General features: G+C 41.2%; 1 protein-coding gene across 1 annotated transcript; it reads right to left on the bottom strand.

Annotated features, from left to right (window-relative positions):
- Positions 1-1,089: 1,089 nt before the first annotated feature.
- On the bottom strand, positions 1,090-11,351 carry LOC110507970. The gene is made up of 5 exons (XM_021588400.2): positions 11,122-11,351; positions 2,977-3,519; positions 2,611-2,816; positions 2,105-2,228; positions 1,090-1,771 (listed from the first exon to the last, which is right to left on the bottom strand). The coding sequence occupies exons 2-5, from the start codon at positions 3,493-3,495 to the stop codon at positions 1,616-1,618; spliced, it is 1,005 nt and encodes a 334-aa protein (XP_021444075.1). The 5' UTR covers positions 3,496-3,519; positions 11,122-11,351; the 3' UTR covers positions 1,090-1,615.
- Between the last annotated feature and the right edge of the window lie 4,054 nt (positions 11,352-15,405).

Here is a 15,405-nt window from a genome sequence, read left to right as displayed (position 1 = left end):
TTTAGCTAAATCGACAAATGAATTTGATGAACTACACAGACACTTAAACTAACACGTAACATGTAACACATGTAGGCGTTTTTAAGACTTTCATGGTAAGATCATTCATAATATACTTAAACACAAACTGACATGTGGCGTGTCAGTGACATGTTACGCGATGTGAACACCACGTGAACACTACGTCTACATGATGTGTATGTGTCACATGACGTGAACGCGTCGGCAGTTTGATGCCTTAGAAACAAACTTGTCTCCATTGACAGTTCATGTTAATTCATGCCATTAATTTATGACACTAGGAAGACGTTAGGTGACTTGGTGAGAGGTATCAGTAGCTTCACAAAGCTTAATTCTGGCATGAATCACCCCCCATAAGGAACCACTGTGGTCTGGGCCGGCAGCCTTGCAAGGGTTAACACGTTTAAGTGTCTTACTCACATTAGCTACGAAGAAGGAGGGGGGGCGCAGTCCTTGGTGGCACTGTATTATCCTCAAAGCGGGCAAAGAACATGTTTAGTTTGTCTGGAAGCAAGATGTTGGTGTTCATGACGTGGCTGGTTTTCTTTTTGTAGTCTGTGATTACCTGTAGTCCCTGCCACATAGTTCTTGTGTCTGAGCCATGGAATTGCGACTCCACTTTGTCTTTATACTGTTTATACTGTTCACTTGTTTGATTGCCTTGCGGGGGGAATAACAACACTGTTTGTATTCGGCTATATTCCCAGTCATCTTTCCATGCATCTGAAACTTTACACAATGCTGCACAGGGTGGGAGTTACCATTTCTCTCACTCTATACAGGAGAAATATCTAAATGTGACAACAAACTGACAATATCATCCTGCAAAAATAATTATTCACTGTACTACTACTGTAAAAGACATTACCAAACAAACTGAGGATACGATTCCATGTTTGCTGATTCTGTCCTGGGCCGCCCATCATGATTAACAAAGGGTTGAAACTAGAGACAGGAGTAGCAGTGGTCATGTCAGTCTGTTGAGATTAAATAAAGCATTACAGATCATGTCAAGAGCATTGTGATGAAAGATTGCCATAGGCTGAATTGAGAGACTGGGCTACATAGTTTAGTCCCAATGTAGAAGATTTATTTTCTTAAAAATTCTAACTTAACAAAAAATACTTGAGTCCTTTTAGCTCCTTGTAGAGCAAAGGCACAAAAATAACAAAAGCAATATGTTCTCAAACCTGACAAAGAATGTACTAATGCTGACTAACAAAAACACATGTAGCTTACTGGGTTTAAACCAGTGAAGCATGTTAAAAGAATAATAATTTTAACTTTACCTAACTTCAAAATCATCATCAAATCAAAGTTTATTGGTCACGTACACAGATTTGCAGGTGTTATGGCAGGTGCATGGAAAAGATTGTGTTACTAGCTCCAACAGTGCAGTAGAACGTCTCGCAAATACAATCCAAATACACAATCATGAAAACAATCCAAACAACAAATCAAGAAATAGGAGAAATAAGAACAGGGGGGTGTAGTAGTAAGTTTATCAGAACAGGGGGGTGTAGTAGTAAGTTTATCAGAACAGGGGGGTGTAGTAGTAAGTTTATCAGAACAGGGGGGTGTAGTAGTAAGTTTATCAGAACAGGGGGGTATGGTAGTAAGGCCAATAGCAGTCTACCATGTCTTTGGCCTCCTCGTATGTGGTGAACTCACAGATGGGGGAAATTGGTGGCGTTCCTGGCTCACAGAATCTCAGATGGCCTCTCAAATTGTACATATCGAAGTTCAACATCTGAGAGGAACAGAATTTTTCATCATCTTAATTGATAACTAGACTTTTGATTGCTGATTGTAAAGTCTTGTTGCTTTGGCAACATTGTTATACCTTTAAAAGTTATACCAACAAAGCAGTTGTCTTAAAACCTATCCTGGAGAGATACAGGGTGTGCAGGGTTTTGTTCCAGGCACCACTTACACACAGATTACACTTCTAAAGGTCTTGATAATTAGTTGCTTAATTGAATCAGGTGTGTTAGAGTTGGGCTAGAACTAAATCCTTTACACCCTGTTACTTTCCGGTACAAACATTGTTGATCCAATCAATAGAGTTGATGTGAAATCTAACCTGTGAACCGTCCATGTGGAACGCTACAGCAATGTTGTCCCAAACGTAGAACTGGTGTTTCTGTGGATCAGGGATCAGGTGGGCTACATCCTGGTTCTGGTAGGGCTTTGGCACCAGTTTGAAGCTGTGGAAAGGAAGTAAAAGTGTGAGTCAATTCAAATTGTAATTAAAGCATCCCATGCTATAATTGAGAGTGATTTTTGTACTTATTATTGCTACGTTACATCTAAAGTAACTGACATATTTAGCATTGCATGGAAATGTTTTGAGTCTGCACATTGTTTACATTGATCTGTGAATTATACCAGGGGCGCAATTTGGTTTTAGAAGTGGGGGGGGGATAACCGCTCTAAGGCTTCCACATTGTCCTAAAGCCCACCGGTGCCACGTTTTGTATCACAGTGCAATGATAAAACTGGGGGGAACAAACATCCAATTTCAGAATGTAGAGGGGTCATGTCCCCCCCCCCCCCCCCATCCCCAGTAGAAGTTGTGCCCACTCTAACCTGTGTGTCTCACACATGGCCTCGGGTCTCCAAATGATTTGTCCATCTCTGTAAGCGCAGACTCCATCGTCATTGTCCTGGAGGAGAGGGTACTTCTCAAAGAGGTCGTTGTTGTAGTGACTGTGGACTAGCACTGAGTACATCACCTCCTGTTTGTACAGGACTGTCTCATACACACGCAGGATTGGCTCGTGTCCAACGCATAGCTAAAAAAAAGACAAACACCTTCAATATCATTAAATTACATATTCTTGTTTCTTTAAATTATTTGACCACAAATTCTAACATGGTCTCGGTATGTACCCAGCAGTCCTGTATGTTTATTCTACAGATGTTTTAACAGTTCCATTAACAAGACTTCAGTACCTGTTCCCGGTATCTCTTAAGCAGCTCCTCCAGGGGGTAGGTGAAGCGGTAGGAGCCCAGCCGAGAGGTGTCCAGGAAGGCAGGTGAGGTGGCGAACCTCTGCAGGAAGGATTTCTGCTCCCTGGCCTGCTCCTCTGTCCTGTCAGGGTACCTGGTCTGGAGCAGACGTTGTTCAGCCGAGGCCATCTCCTCTGCTCCCAAAGACAAGCTCCACCACAGCAGGTCCAAACCCTCTGGCCCCTCTTCTGGGTCCTCTGGCCCCTCTTCTCGGTCCCTAGCACAGAACCCCCCTTCGCTTTCGACGGCTATGCCAAATAGCCCGCCACCATTCGTGTCGTGTCTGAGCTGGGAAACCCAGAACTCTGGCCTTGGGTATTTTGGGATGTTGTCTTTGAAGAGGTACTCGTTGTGAATGCCCTGAGCTTTCAGTCTCAGTCCTAGGTACGGCAGTTTCAAGTGCTCGGCCTGGACAGCAAACTCCTGGTGTCCTCTGTGGTTATGGCGCACAACCACGTCCATGTTCTGCTCTCACTTCAGCGTTGTCTGAGGAAAATTTGGAAGAAAAGTTTAAAATACCAAAAAGGAAAACATTAGTCTAACGAACGAGAACTAATGTGTCTTCTGAAACCACCAACATACAGTAACACAGAGTGATGTGGGATGTTTGGAAAGTATTGGAGAAAGAAGAAGTGTCAGTCTGCGTTTACTCAGTCAGCAATTTAATATGTAGGCTACCATAAAAATGTACTGTACAACCTAAAGGTTAAAGAGGTGAACCATTGCCCACAGGGTTGCTGGTTCAAATCCCATGCCTGTTGAGATTAGGAATGTGGGACAGCAAAAGCTCTGGACCAGAGCTAGTCTGTCAGTAAACTAAGAGCTCAAAATACTTTGAGAATTTACAGCTTGAGCACATGTTGAAAAGTTGGTCAGCACTCTAGCAACATCTTTACTTAGGTGACCAATGAAAGAATATTGAAGCCAGTCACGTGCTCCCGACCCTCCCATCATAAAAAACACCAACATTATTCGACTTAAAGTAACTGTCCAGTGAAAATAGACAGTTATACCCAAATAATGTTGACTAATCTTATACTCATATAAGGCCAAAGCATATATATATAAAAATAAAAAAATAACACCTTAAACTTGTATCTCAAACAGACATTTAAAAAAATGCTTGCTTTTTCCTCAGAGTATGATGCCATACTCCTGAGGAGGATGAGCTGGTCAATCAGTGGTCTACTTGCATGAATATTTTAATTACTGGTGTAGAGGAGTGGCCTAACATTATGATAATGTCTATTTAATTGGGTAACTAATGGTGTAATTTAAAATATGTGTTTTCTATATTCCACCATAAACAGGGCACCATCTATCATTTCAATTGATAGGAAACTTTCTTAGTGAGTAGGGATAAAACATAGGCCTATGTGTCACAATTATAATCTGAAGGTAAGCAAGGGTGCTTTCCAGTTACCAACTACGCTTATGTCTGAGCAGCAGAAGGATTTTGGTCGGCAGTGGCCATTATTCGAGCCACGCTTTTATAATTCAGTTCGAATGGAGAGTGAGGGCGGGGCTAGGTGCTGTGGCTCCTTGCCTGACTGGCTGAAACGTTCTGTGTTCTCGCTCAGCAGGGAAGGAAAGGTCTCGTTTACCCAGCCCTGGGAGGAGAGTCCCTTTCCTTAGGGCATGGTTCCCCAACTGGCGGCCCGCGGGCCAAATCTGGCATGCCAGCAAAATGATTTGGCCCCTATCTAAATAATGAAAAAGTTACATTTTAACTTCATTCATGTGGAGAGAGAATGCAGGATACAGTGAATTAATAAAAAAGTTGGCGGACCATTTTGTGGTGGTGAAACGTAAAGCTGCAACCGCGGCGCAATCAATAGGAGGTGAACAGCGCCTGGTACTGAAAATATAGCTAACTTGTGTGGGAGTTAATGCAATGTAACTAGGTGCAGTTGCTATGCTGAGAAAACAGGACAATAATCACATTAACAGGAAGTAGAAATGATATCATCTAGTGCATTTGTTGCTTCTGGGCAAAACAAACATGCCAATGATTACATTAAAACAATGTACATGAGTACATTAGCTAAGGCCATAATTACATTTGTTACATCTGGACATACTAATGACAGGAGAACGTGGAGGGAGGATGGTAGCAAAATGACCAACATGTGAAATGTGAAGTATGCAATAAATTTATTATTTTTTGTATTACATAAGGGGTCCTGCCACCATTATAATCTAACCTGAAGCAGATGTGGGCGTTACTAGGTGTGAACAAGCAAGAACTCGGACTAAAAGATAATGGTGGTGGAAGGACAAGGGGAGTGATTTCATACCATATACTGTTTGTGAGGCTGCAAAACTAAAAAGGCAGAGCTCTGTGCTCAGATAAGTTGGTTGTTCCATGGATCAGCACGGCTTTGCTACTCTGTATTAAAATCTATATTGAATTCACAAGCTCTAGTAAGAGTCTTGCTATGCAAGTGTAGCACAGCAACATACATAAAAAACCTACACCAGTTCAACACTAATGTTCATTTTAGTTTGACTTTACAAACAACACCAGGGCTTAATTGAAGTATATTTCTTCAGAGTCTAGGCCTATATGAAATACTGGCTGAGGTGGGCTATGAGGCTTAACATCATCTTTCACAATGAAAAAATATTTGGCCTAATAGAAGTAGGATTTTTTTTATGAGGACTACTTACAATTGCAATTGGACAAAAATGTAGCATCCAACATAAAACCATAATTTAAAGAAAAAAGGCGCTGTCTGTAGCTCAATGTCTGTATCTGAATGTCTGTAGCTCAATGTCTGTATCTGAATGTCTGTAGCTCAATGTCTGTATCTGAATGTCTGTAGCTCAATGTCTGTATCTGAATGTCTGTAGCTCAATGTCTGTAGCTCAATGTCTGTATCTGAATGTCTGTAGCTCAATGTCTGTATCTGAATGTCTGTAGCTCAATGTCTGTATCTGAATGTCTGTAGCTCAATGTCTGTAGCTCAATGTCTGTATCTGAATGTCTGTAGCTCAATGTCTGTATCTGAATGTCTGTAGCTCAATGTCTGTATCTGAATGTCTGTAGCTCAATGTCTGTATCTCAATGTCTGTATCTGAATGTCTGTAGCTCAATGTCTGTATCTGAATGTCTGTAGCTCAATGTCTGTATCTGAATGTCTGTAGCTCAATGTCTGTATCTGAATGTCTGTAGCTCAATGTCTGTATCTGAATGTATGTAGCTCAATGTCTGTATCTGAATGTCTGTAGCTCAATGTCTGTATCTGAATGTCTGTAGCTCAATGTCTGTATCTGAATGTCTGTAGCTCAATGTCTGTATCTGAATGTCTGTAGCTCAATGTCTGTATCTGAATGTCTGTAGCTCAATGTCTGTATCTGAATGTCTGTAGCTCAATGTCTGTATCTGAATGTCTGTATCTGAATGTCTGTAGCTCAATGTCTGTAGCTCAATGTCTGTATCTGAATGTCTGTAGCTCAATGTCTGTAGCTCAATGTCTGTATCTGAATGTCTGTAGCTCAATGTCTGTATCTGAATGTATGTAGCTCAATGTCTGTAGCTCAATGTCTGTATCTGAATGTCTGTAGCTCAATGTCTGTATCTGAATGTCTGTAGCTCAATGTCTGTATCTGAATGTCTGTAGCTCAATGTCTGTATCTGAATGTCTGTAGCTCAATGTCTGTATCTGAATGTCTGTAGCTCAATGTCTGTATCTGAATGTCTGTAGCTCAATGTCTGTATCTGAATGTCTGTAGCTCAATGTCTGTATCTGAATGTCTGTAGCTCAATGTCTGTAGCTCAATGTCTGTATCTGAATGTCTGTAGCTCAATGTCTGTATCTGAATGTATGTAGCTCAATGTCTGTAGCTCAATGTCTGTATCTGAATGTCTGTAGCTCAATGTCTGTATCTGAATGTCTGTAGCTCAATGTCTGTATCTGAATGTCTGTAGCTCAATGTCTGTATCTGAATGTCTGTAGCTCAATGTCTGTATCTGAATGTCTGTAGCTCAATGTCTGTATCTGAATGTCTGTAGCTCAATGTCTGTAGCTCAATGTCTGTATCTGAATGTCTGTAGCTCAATGTCTGTATCTGAATGTCTGTAGCTCAATGTCTGTATCTGAATGTCTGTAGCTCAATGTCTGTATCTGAATGTCTGTAGCTCAATGTCTGTATCTGAATGTCTGTAGCTCAATGTCTGTAGCTCAATGTCTGTAGCTCAATGTCTGTAACTCAATGTCTGTAGCTCAATGTCTGTATCTCAATGTCTGTAGCTCAATGTCTGTAGCTCAATGTCTGTAGCTCAATGTCTGTATCTGAATGTCTGTAGCTCAATGTCTGTATCTGAATGTCTGTAGCTCAATGTCTGTATCTGAATGTCTGTAGCTCAATGTCTGTATCTGAATGTCTGTAGCTCAATGTCTGTATCTGAATGTCTGTATCTGAATGTCTGTAGCTCAATGTCTGTAGCTCAATGTCTGTATCTGAATGTCTGTAGCTCAATGTCTGTAGCTCAATGTCTGTATCTGAATGTCTGTAGCTCAATGTCTGTATCTGAATGTATGTAGCTCAATGTCTGTAGCTCAATGTCTGTAGCTCAATGTCTGTATCTGAATGTCTGTAGCTCAATGTCTGTATCTGAATGTCTGTAGCTCAATGTCTGTATCTGAATGTCTGTAGCTCAATGTCTGTATCTGAATGTCTGTAGCTCAATGTCTGTAGCTCAATGTCTGTAGCTCAATGTCTGTATCTGAATGTCTGTAGCTCAATGTCTGTATCTGAATGTCTGTAGCTCAATGTCTGTATCTGAATGTCTGTAGCTCAATGTCTGTATCTGAATGTCTGTAGCTCAATGTCTGTATCTGAATGTCTGTAGCTCAATGTCTGTATCTCAATGTCTGTAGCTCAATGTCTGTAGCTCAATGTCTGTAGCTCAATGTCTGTATCTCAATGTCTGTAGCTCAATGTCTGTAGCTCAATGTCTGTATCTCAATGTCTGTATCCAGATAGACGTGTAATGACAGAACAGAAAATACTGTCAGCTTGAGACCTAAATATCCCTGGATAAGCACTCACAATAATGTTAGTATTTACTAAATACAGTCATATAGGCCAATAAGTTACTTACTCAATGGGAGCTGGATGTGATTTTGATGCGCAGGCAGTCATCGATTGACTTATATGAAATATTTTTCCTGTCGTGAATCTATATTGCGTTCATAGAGGAAAATGAGGACTCACAGGTGTAAATCGATCCAAACATTGTTAGCAAATAAAATGCAAGTTACTTTATTGTGCTGTATTCCTCTGAGCATGCCACCCAAAACGCTACAAGGCCTCCGCACTCCTGAGCACATCCCTGCGAGGGTATTGTTTTCTTAACAAGGGAGGAGAATTCTCCACCTGTGCGGACTGTGAGAGGATCACGTAAAAACGCAATGATATCCGTGGGCATGGTGCAGTCTTCAAATCCCAGCCAAATCTGGTGGAGAAGTTGTCCCTCAGCTGGTTGATGAAATCTTGAAATCACATCTGTGACCATGCTGGGCATGGTCACTCTCCCTGTCGTTTATTCACTGTGCTGAAGTGCAGTAGCCTTCCAGATTATTAATCCAAATCGAACAACTCAATCTTCCTAGTAAAGGCCTCAAGTTTTTACACCATTTTCTACGACTGTTTTCCCTTTTACTTATAACTGCACTTTTAACCTGTTTAAGTGACAGAATATATCAGCTTGCCGTTAATGCTTCAGTGTTTCTACCTGGGCCTCTGTCTCGGGCGGGAAGGCCACTTTGAAAGTTACATGCTTAGATCCATAATGATCTCTGAGATTTAATTATTTCCAAACAGGGACATTTTCATCTCTCTGTACATTCTTCCTTGAAATTTCGATTTTCATTATCCAACTTTCTTTTGATACTTTTTAAGAGCAACATTTTGTCTTGATTTAAAGCTAATTGTTCTGAACGAATGTTGACTTAAAAGATTAGTGTAGCCTACAGTAGTCTATGTAGACCTGTTTTCCCCCACCAATCAACGCACCGAGAAATAGACAAAAATAACATGGTGATTTTTTTATTTTTATGTTATTTGTTGTTGTTTGGTTTGCAGAATACCCCTTTAAGAAACACCACCAATCTGAAAATACACTTTTCTTATATGTGGGGGAAAAGGGCACCCCTAGACCCCTATCTGTGTGTGCCTGAATAGGGGCCCTTATCCTTCCACAGTGTTACATTGAGCCTGATTAAAGTGTTTTCCACGCCATCTTGAGCTGTTGTCATCTGATCATAATTATAAGTAAACACAAAACATTGTGTGGGACCAAACACTTTACTTGCAGGTCAACAGGAATTTATGGACGTGTTGAAGTCAGTTGCAGGTCAAGTGGTTCTCTCTCAGGCCATGCATAGCTGACCTGGCTAGCATAGATAACGGTCCTCATAATAATATAGCACCATCTGCTCTGGTAGTTTTCCATCGTGAAAGGTTGGTTCTGAGTTCTGTTCTCAGTAAAAACCAGCACAAATCCTCTGTAGGTCAAATATTCCCAATCTCTGAATGGAGGGTGTCCTCTGATCACTTTTAAAAAATCTACAAAAAACTATTGTTGTCAATATCCTATTTGAATGAACACTGCACTATATTTCCTTGGATTGATCATTTCCAACAGACCCTAACACTCTGCTGCGTTAAGCCATTGGTTCATTATCCTTTGAGTAGGAGTCACCATATATATGGCTCTATATTTCAGAAAAGACAATGTGTCTAAATATGACAAAAACTAACAGTATCACCCTGAATGAATTATGACCTACTGCACTACTTACTGTAAGATACACATCACCCTGCCAAACAAACTGACTTCCTACATTTACATTTTGAGGATAACATTCCTTGTTTGCCCATCCCACCGTGGGTATCACTTAAAACGGTCTGAAACTAGAGAGGATTAGCCGAGTTCATGTCAGTCTGTTGATATTAAATACAACATTAAAGATAATGCAAAGAGCATTGTGATGAAGGATTGCCATAAGCTGAATTGAGAGACTGGGCTGTGTAGTTTAGTTATTATCTAGAATATGGATTTTCTCCTACATTTTCAAAAGTAAGTACAGTGCACTGGTCGACAATGCGCTTTTGACTCAATCCCGGCTGTTGTACTGTCTGGCTTTGACATCAGAAGAGGTATTTTATTAAAATGGCCACTGGTTGATTATCAAGGGGCCCAAGTAGGCTAGGGGGGGTGTTATACGAATTTCCAGGTGAACAAAAGGGAGAGCAGTGGTAGGTAAAGTCAATCAACAATCAATCCGGTTTATTTCAAGTTTCAAAAGGGAAACACCACCCAGCACAGAAACTTTCTCTGATTGCAGTGGTAGAAAAAGTACTACATTCTCAAGTAAAGCTCCCTTAATAGAAAATGACTCAAGTAAAGCTCCCTTAATAGAAAATGACTCAAGTAAAAGTGAAAGTCACCCAGTAAAATACTACTTGAGTAAAAGTATTTGGTTTTAAAAAAAATAATGTAGTTGCTAAAATATAATTAAGTATAAAAAGTTAAAGTTATATTATGAATAATTAAAAATTCCTTATATTAAGCAAACCAGACATCACAATGTTCTTGTTTTTTTTTATTTACGGATATCCAGGGTCACACTCCAACACTCAGACATCATTTACAAACAAAGCATTTGTGTTTAGTGAGACTGCCAGATCAGAGGCAGTTGGGATGGCGAGTGATGTTCTCTTGATAAGTGTACGAATTACCATTTTATGTCATGATACGCATTCAAAATGTAACGGGTACATTTGGGTTTCAGGGAAAATGTATGGAGTCAAATGTACATAATTTTCTTTAGGAATGTAGTGAAGTAAAATTAAAAGTTGTCAAAAAATATAAATAGTAAAGCAAAGTACAGATACCCCCAAAAAACTACATTTGTAGTACTTTAAAGTATTTTTACTTAAGTACTTTACACCATTGCTTGATTGATGGTGCTGCTGTCTGCATTAGGGCAAATAAGTCAGGCTGAGTTTCACCAGCCTGTGCGACAGGTCTAGGAGTGTTTTATACATGGCATGGAACATTAATAATAAAGTACTTACGGTCAAGTTGAAGACTGCTAAACACTGCTAAGCTTTACTTGACGCAGGATCACTGTTGAAGCAGGACCAGTGTCTTGAAAAGCAGGCTCACTTTGTCTTATTCTTTTCCTGTTCTTTTGTGTTTATTTTTTCCTCCGCACCACTCTGAACAGCATCAATAGTTAGGCTCAACTTTCGTTTCTTTCAACGCTGATCTTTCAGGGGGTTTCCAGTCCGCAAGCTGCAGTAGCCAATCACGTTCAGTATCTACATACCGTTACCGTGTTACCCTCACTGGCCAATGACAAGCTCATTGGCATTTCCTTTTGTCTACTTCAAACTTGCAGACGCTTTAACCGACTCCAAAACTATTTATACACCATGTTTTCAGCTTTACAAGGCCTGATGAAGACAATGCACAGTTGTGAATGCTACAGTAATTTTGTGAAAATGTATTATTTGTCTAAAAACATGTTTTTCTCGATGGGTACTCAGACTACTATAGGCTGTAGATATGCCATACCAGATCCCACATATGCTATACCAGCTCGCACTGAGGTAATATCAAGACGGCTATTTGGCCTTAGGTACTCAGACAAGGCTGTAGTAGAGTTGTGAATGCTACACTATTTTTGTGAACATTTTTCGCTTTTTGAAGAAAATTTAGAGTTTAGAATGCTTTTTTTGTGTGAAACGGATTGTGTGTCTGAAAGCATGCATTTTTCTAGCTCTGGGTACTCAGACAAGGCTGGAGATCAGGGTTCATCTACTAGGTTTGGCCTCGAGACAAAATATTTCTGAGCTAATATTCGGTGGGCCAGAACATAATTATTATATAATATTAGCACAATGAATTGCCCTACACTACAAATTCAACAACAATTTTAACACATCTGATTAGTACATAATACATTCAGTGGCAATAATATAATAATTTCGATCCGATAACGCTCATAAAATCACCATGTCTCTATTAAATAATTATTTGTGTCTATTTCTCTGTGAGTTGATTGCTGGGGGAAAACAGGTCTACATAGACTACTGTAGGCTACACTAATCTCTTTTAAGTCAACATTCGTTCAGAACAATTAGCTTGATAGAAAGATAAATTGTCCTCTTAAAAAGTATTAAAAGAAAGAAGGATAATGGAAAGTTTCAGGGAAAAATATACAGAGAGATATGCGTTCATCTTACCATATTATTTTCTCACTGCCAAGCCGGTGTGACTAATTTCTTTGCAATGAAAATGTCGCTGTTGTCAAATAATTCAATCTCAGACGTTATTATGAATCCAAGCATGGAACTTTCAAAGTGGCCTTCCCGCCCCAGAGGCCCGACGCAGAAACATTGAAGCATTAACTGCAAGCTAGACACACAGCTTTTTTGGCTGACATATTCTGTCACTTAAACGGGTTAAATCTGCAGTTACAAGTAAGAGGGAAAACAGTCGTGGGCATGGTGTAAAAACTTGAGGCCTTTACTAGGCAGCTTGAGTTGTTCGATTTGGACTTGTAATGTGGAAGGCTGCTGCACTTCTGCACACTGAAGAAACGACAGGGAGAGTGACCAGGCCCAGCATTGCCACAGATGTGACGCAAGATTTCGTCAAGCAGCTGAGGGACAACTTCTCCACCAGATTTGAAGACGACAGCAGGCCCAAGGATATCATTGCGTTTTACGTGATCCTCTCACAGTCCACCTTGGTAGAGAATTCCCCTCCCTTGCTAAGACGACCCTCGCTGGAAGAGGCCGCAATTCAAACTGAGCTGATTGAATTCCAGACATTGAGCCACATCAATGAGGTGCATTCGGAAAGTATTCAGACCCCTTGACTTTTTCCACATTTTGTTACTTTACAGCCTTATTCCAAAATTGATAAAAAAAATGTTTTCCCCTTATCAATCTACACACAATACCCCATTATGACAAAGCAAAAACAGGATTTTAGAAATGTTTGCAAATGTATTACAAATAAAAACTGAAATATCACATTTACATAAGTATTCAAACCATTTACTCAGTACTTTGTTGAAGCACCTTTGGCAGCTATTACAGCCTCAAGTCTTCTTGGGTATGACGCTATAAGCTTGGCACACCTGTATTTGGGGAGTTTCTCCCAGTCTTCTTTGCAGATCTTCTCAAGCTCTGTCAGGTTGGATGGGGAGCATCGCTGCACAGCTACTTTCAGGTCTCTCCAGAGATGTTCGATCGGGTTCAAGTCCGGGCTCTGGTTGGGCCACTCAAGAACATTCAGAGACTTGTCCTGAAGCCACTCCAGTGTTGTCTTGGCTGTGTGCTTAGGGTTGTTGTCCTGTTCGAAGGTGAACCTTCGCCACAGTCTGAGGTCCTCTGGAGCAGGTTTTCATCAAAGATCACTCTGTACATTGCTCCGTTAATCTTTCCGTCGATCGTGACTAGTCTCCCAGTCCCTGCCGCTGAAAAACATCCCCACAGGTGACGCTGCCACCACCGTGCTTCACCGTAGGAATGGTGCCAGGTTTCCTCCAGATGTGATGCTTGGTGTTCAGGCCAAAAAGTTAAATATTGGTTTCATCAGACCAGAATCTTGTTACTCATGGTCTGAATGTGCTTTAGGTGTCTTTTGGCAAACTCCAAACGAGCTGTCATGTGCCTTTTACTGAGGAGTGGCTTCCGTCTGGCCACCACTCTACCATAAAGGCCTTATAGGTGGAGTGCAGCAAAGAAGGTTGTCCTTCTGGAAGGTTCTCCCATCTCCACAGAGGAACTCTGGAGCTCTGTCAGAGTGATCATCGGGTTCTTGGTCACCTCCCTAACCAAGGCCCTTCTCGCCCGATTGCTCAGTAAGGCTGGGTGGCCAGCTCAAGGAAGAGTCTTTGTGGTTCTAAACTTCTTCCATTTAAGAATGATGGAGTCCGCTGTGTTCAATGCTGCAGAAATGTTTTGGTACCGTTTGCCTCGACACAATCCTGTCTCGGAGCTCTACGGAAAATTCCTTCGGCATCATGGCTTGGTTTTTTGCTCTGACATGCACTGTCAACTGTGGGACCTTATGTACATTTGTGTGCCTTTCCAAATCAAGTTGTAGAAACAGGAAGCACCTAAGCTAAATTTCGAGTCTCAATACTTAATACTTAAGGTATTTCTTAAAAAAAAATATATATTTTACCCCTTTTTTCTCCCCAATTTCATGGTATCCAATTGTTTTAGTAGCTACTATCTTGTCTCATCGCTACAACTCCCGTACTGGCTCGGAAGAGACGAAGGTTGAAAGTCATGCGTCCTCCGATACACAACCCAACCAAGCCGCACTGCTTCTTAACACAGCACGCATCCAACCTGGAAGCCAGCCGCACCAATGTGTCGGAGAAAACACTGTGCACCCGGCAACCTTGGTTAGCACACACTGCGCCCAGCCCGCCACAGGAGTCGCTGGTGTGCGATGAGACAACGATATCCCTAGGCCAAGCCCTCCCTAACCCGGACGACGCTAGGCCAATTGTGCATCGCCCCACAGACGCCCCACGGTCGCGGCCGGTTACGACAGAGCGTGGGCGCGAACCCGGGGTCTCTGGTGGCACAGCTGGCGCTGCAGTACAGCGCCCTTAACAACTGCGCCACCCGGGAGGCCTAAATAAGGTATTTCTGTTTCTATTTAATAAATTAGCTACACTTTCTAAAAACCTGCTTTTGCTTTGTCATTACGGGGTATTGTGTGTAGAGTGATGAGATTTTTTCTTTATTTAATCCATTTTAGAATAAGGCTCTAGCGTAACAAAATCTGGAAAAAGTCAAGCGGTCGGAATACTCTCCGAATGCACAATATACCGTGTTCTGCATTTTAAACAGTGGGAGGGCAGGTACCCTGTACACTGGTGTGGTAGCAATTATTTATTATTTTCCAACTGGTGTTTACCTGGTATTTAATAGGACATTATGTGGTACCAGTGTGTACTCTGGTGCTATATAACTACCTGGTGCCAAATGCTGCTTGGTGGTGCATGTTTTCAGTAATCCCAAAGAAACAACTGAGTAATTCCTATGTTATTACTGTGTAATTACATGTAATTTCTTAGTAAATAGCTGGTTGTTTTGTACCTTAGAATAAAGTGCTAGCCTGGATTTACAAAGACTATATGCCATTTAGCAGACACTTTCATCCAACACTACTTACAATCACGCGTGGACACATTTTACATATGGGTAGTCTTTGGACTCAAACCCAATACCCTAGCATTACAAGCACCATGCTCTACCATCTGAGCAACAGAGGACCACAACCAGTGTGTTCAACTAAGTGAGGCCCATAGAAGGCCCATGAGGAGC

The sequence above is a fragment of the Oncorhynchus mykiss genome, chromosome 2, assembly GCF_013265735.2.
Source record: "Oncorhynchus mykiss isolate Arlee chromosome 2, USDA_OmykA_1.1, whole genome shotgun sequence".
Taxonomy (NCBI): Eukaryota; Metazoa; Chordata; class Actinopteri; order Salmoniformes; family Salmonidae; genus Oncorhynchus; species Oncorhynchus mykiss.
This window is presented reverse-complemented; position numbering and strand designations above follow the sequence as displayed.

Bases quoted from the DNA above. Each gene is read 5' to 3' on its own strand.
- LOC110507970 (XM_021588400.2), bottom strand. From the start codon at position 3,495: ATGGACGTGGTTGTGCGCCATAACCACAGAGGACACCAGGAGTTTGCT. The intron at 2,817-2,976 runs GTACTGAAGTCT...TCTTTTTTTTAG, and splicing joins TTAAGAGATACCGGGAACAG to CTATGCGTTGGACACGAGCC. The intron at 2,229-2,610 runs GTTAGAGTGGGC...TCCTTTCCACAG, and splicing joins GCCATGTGTGAGACACACAG to CTTCAAACTGGTGCCAAAGC.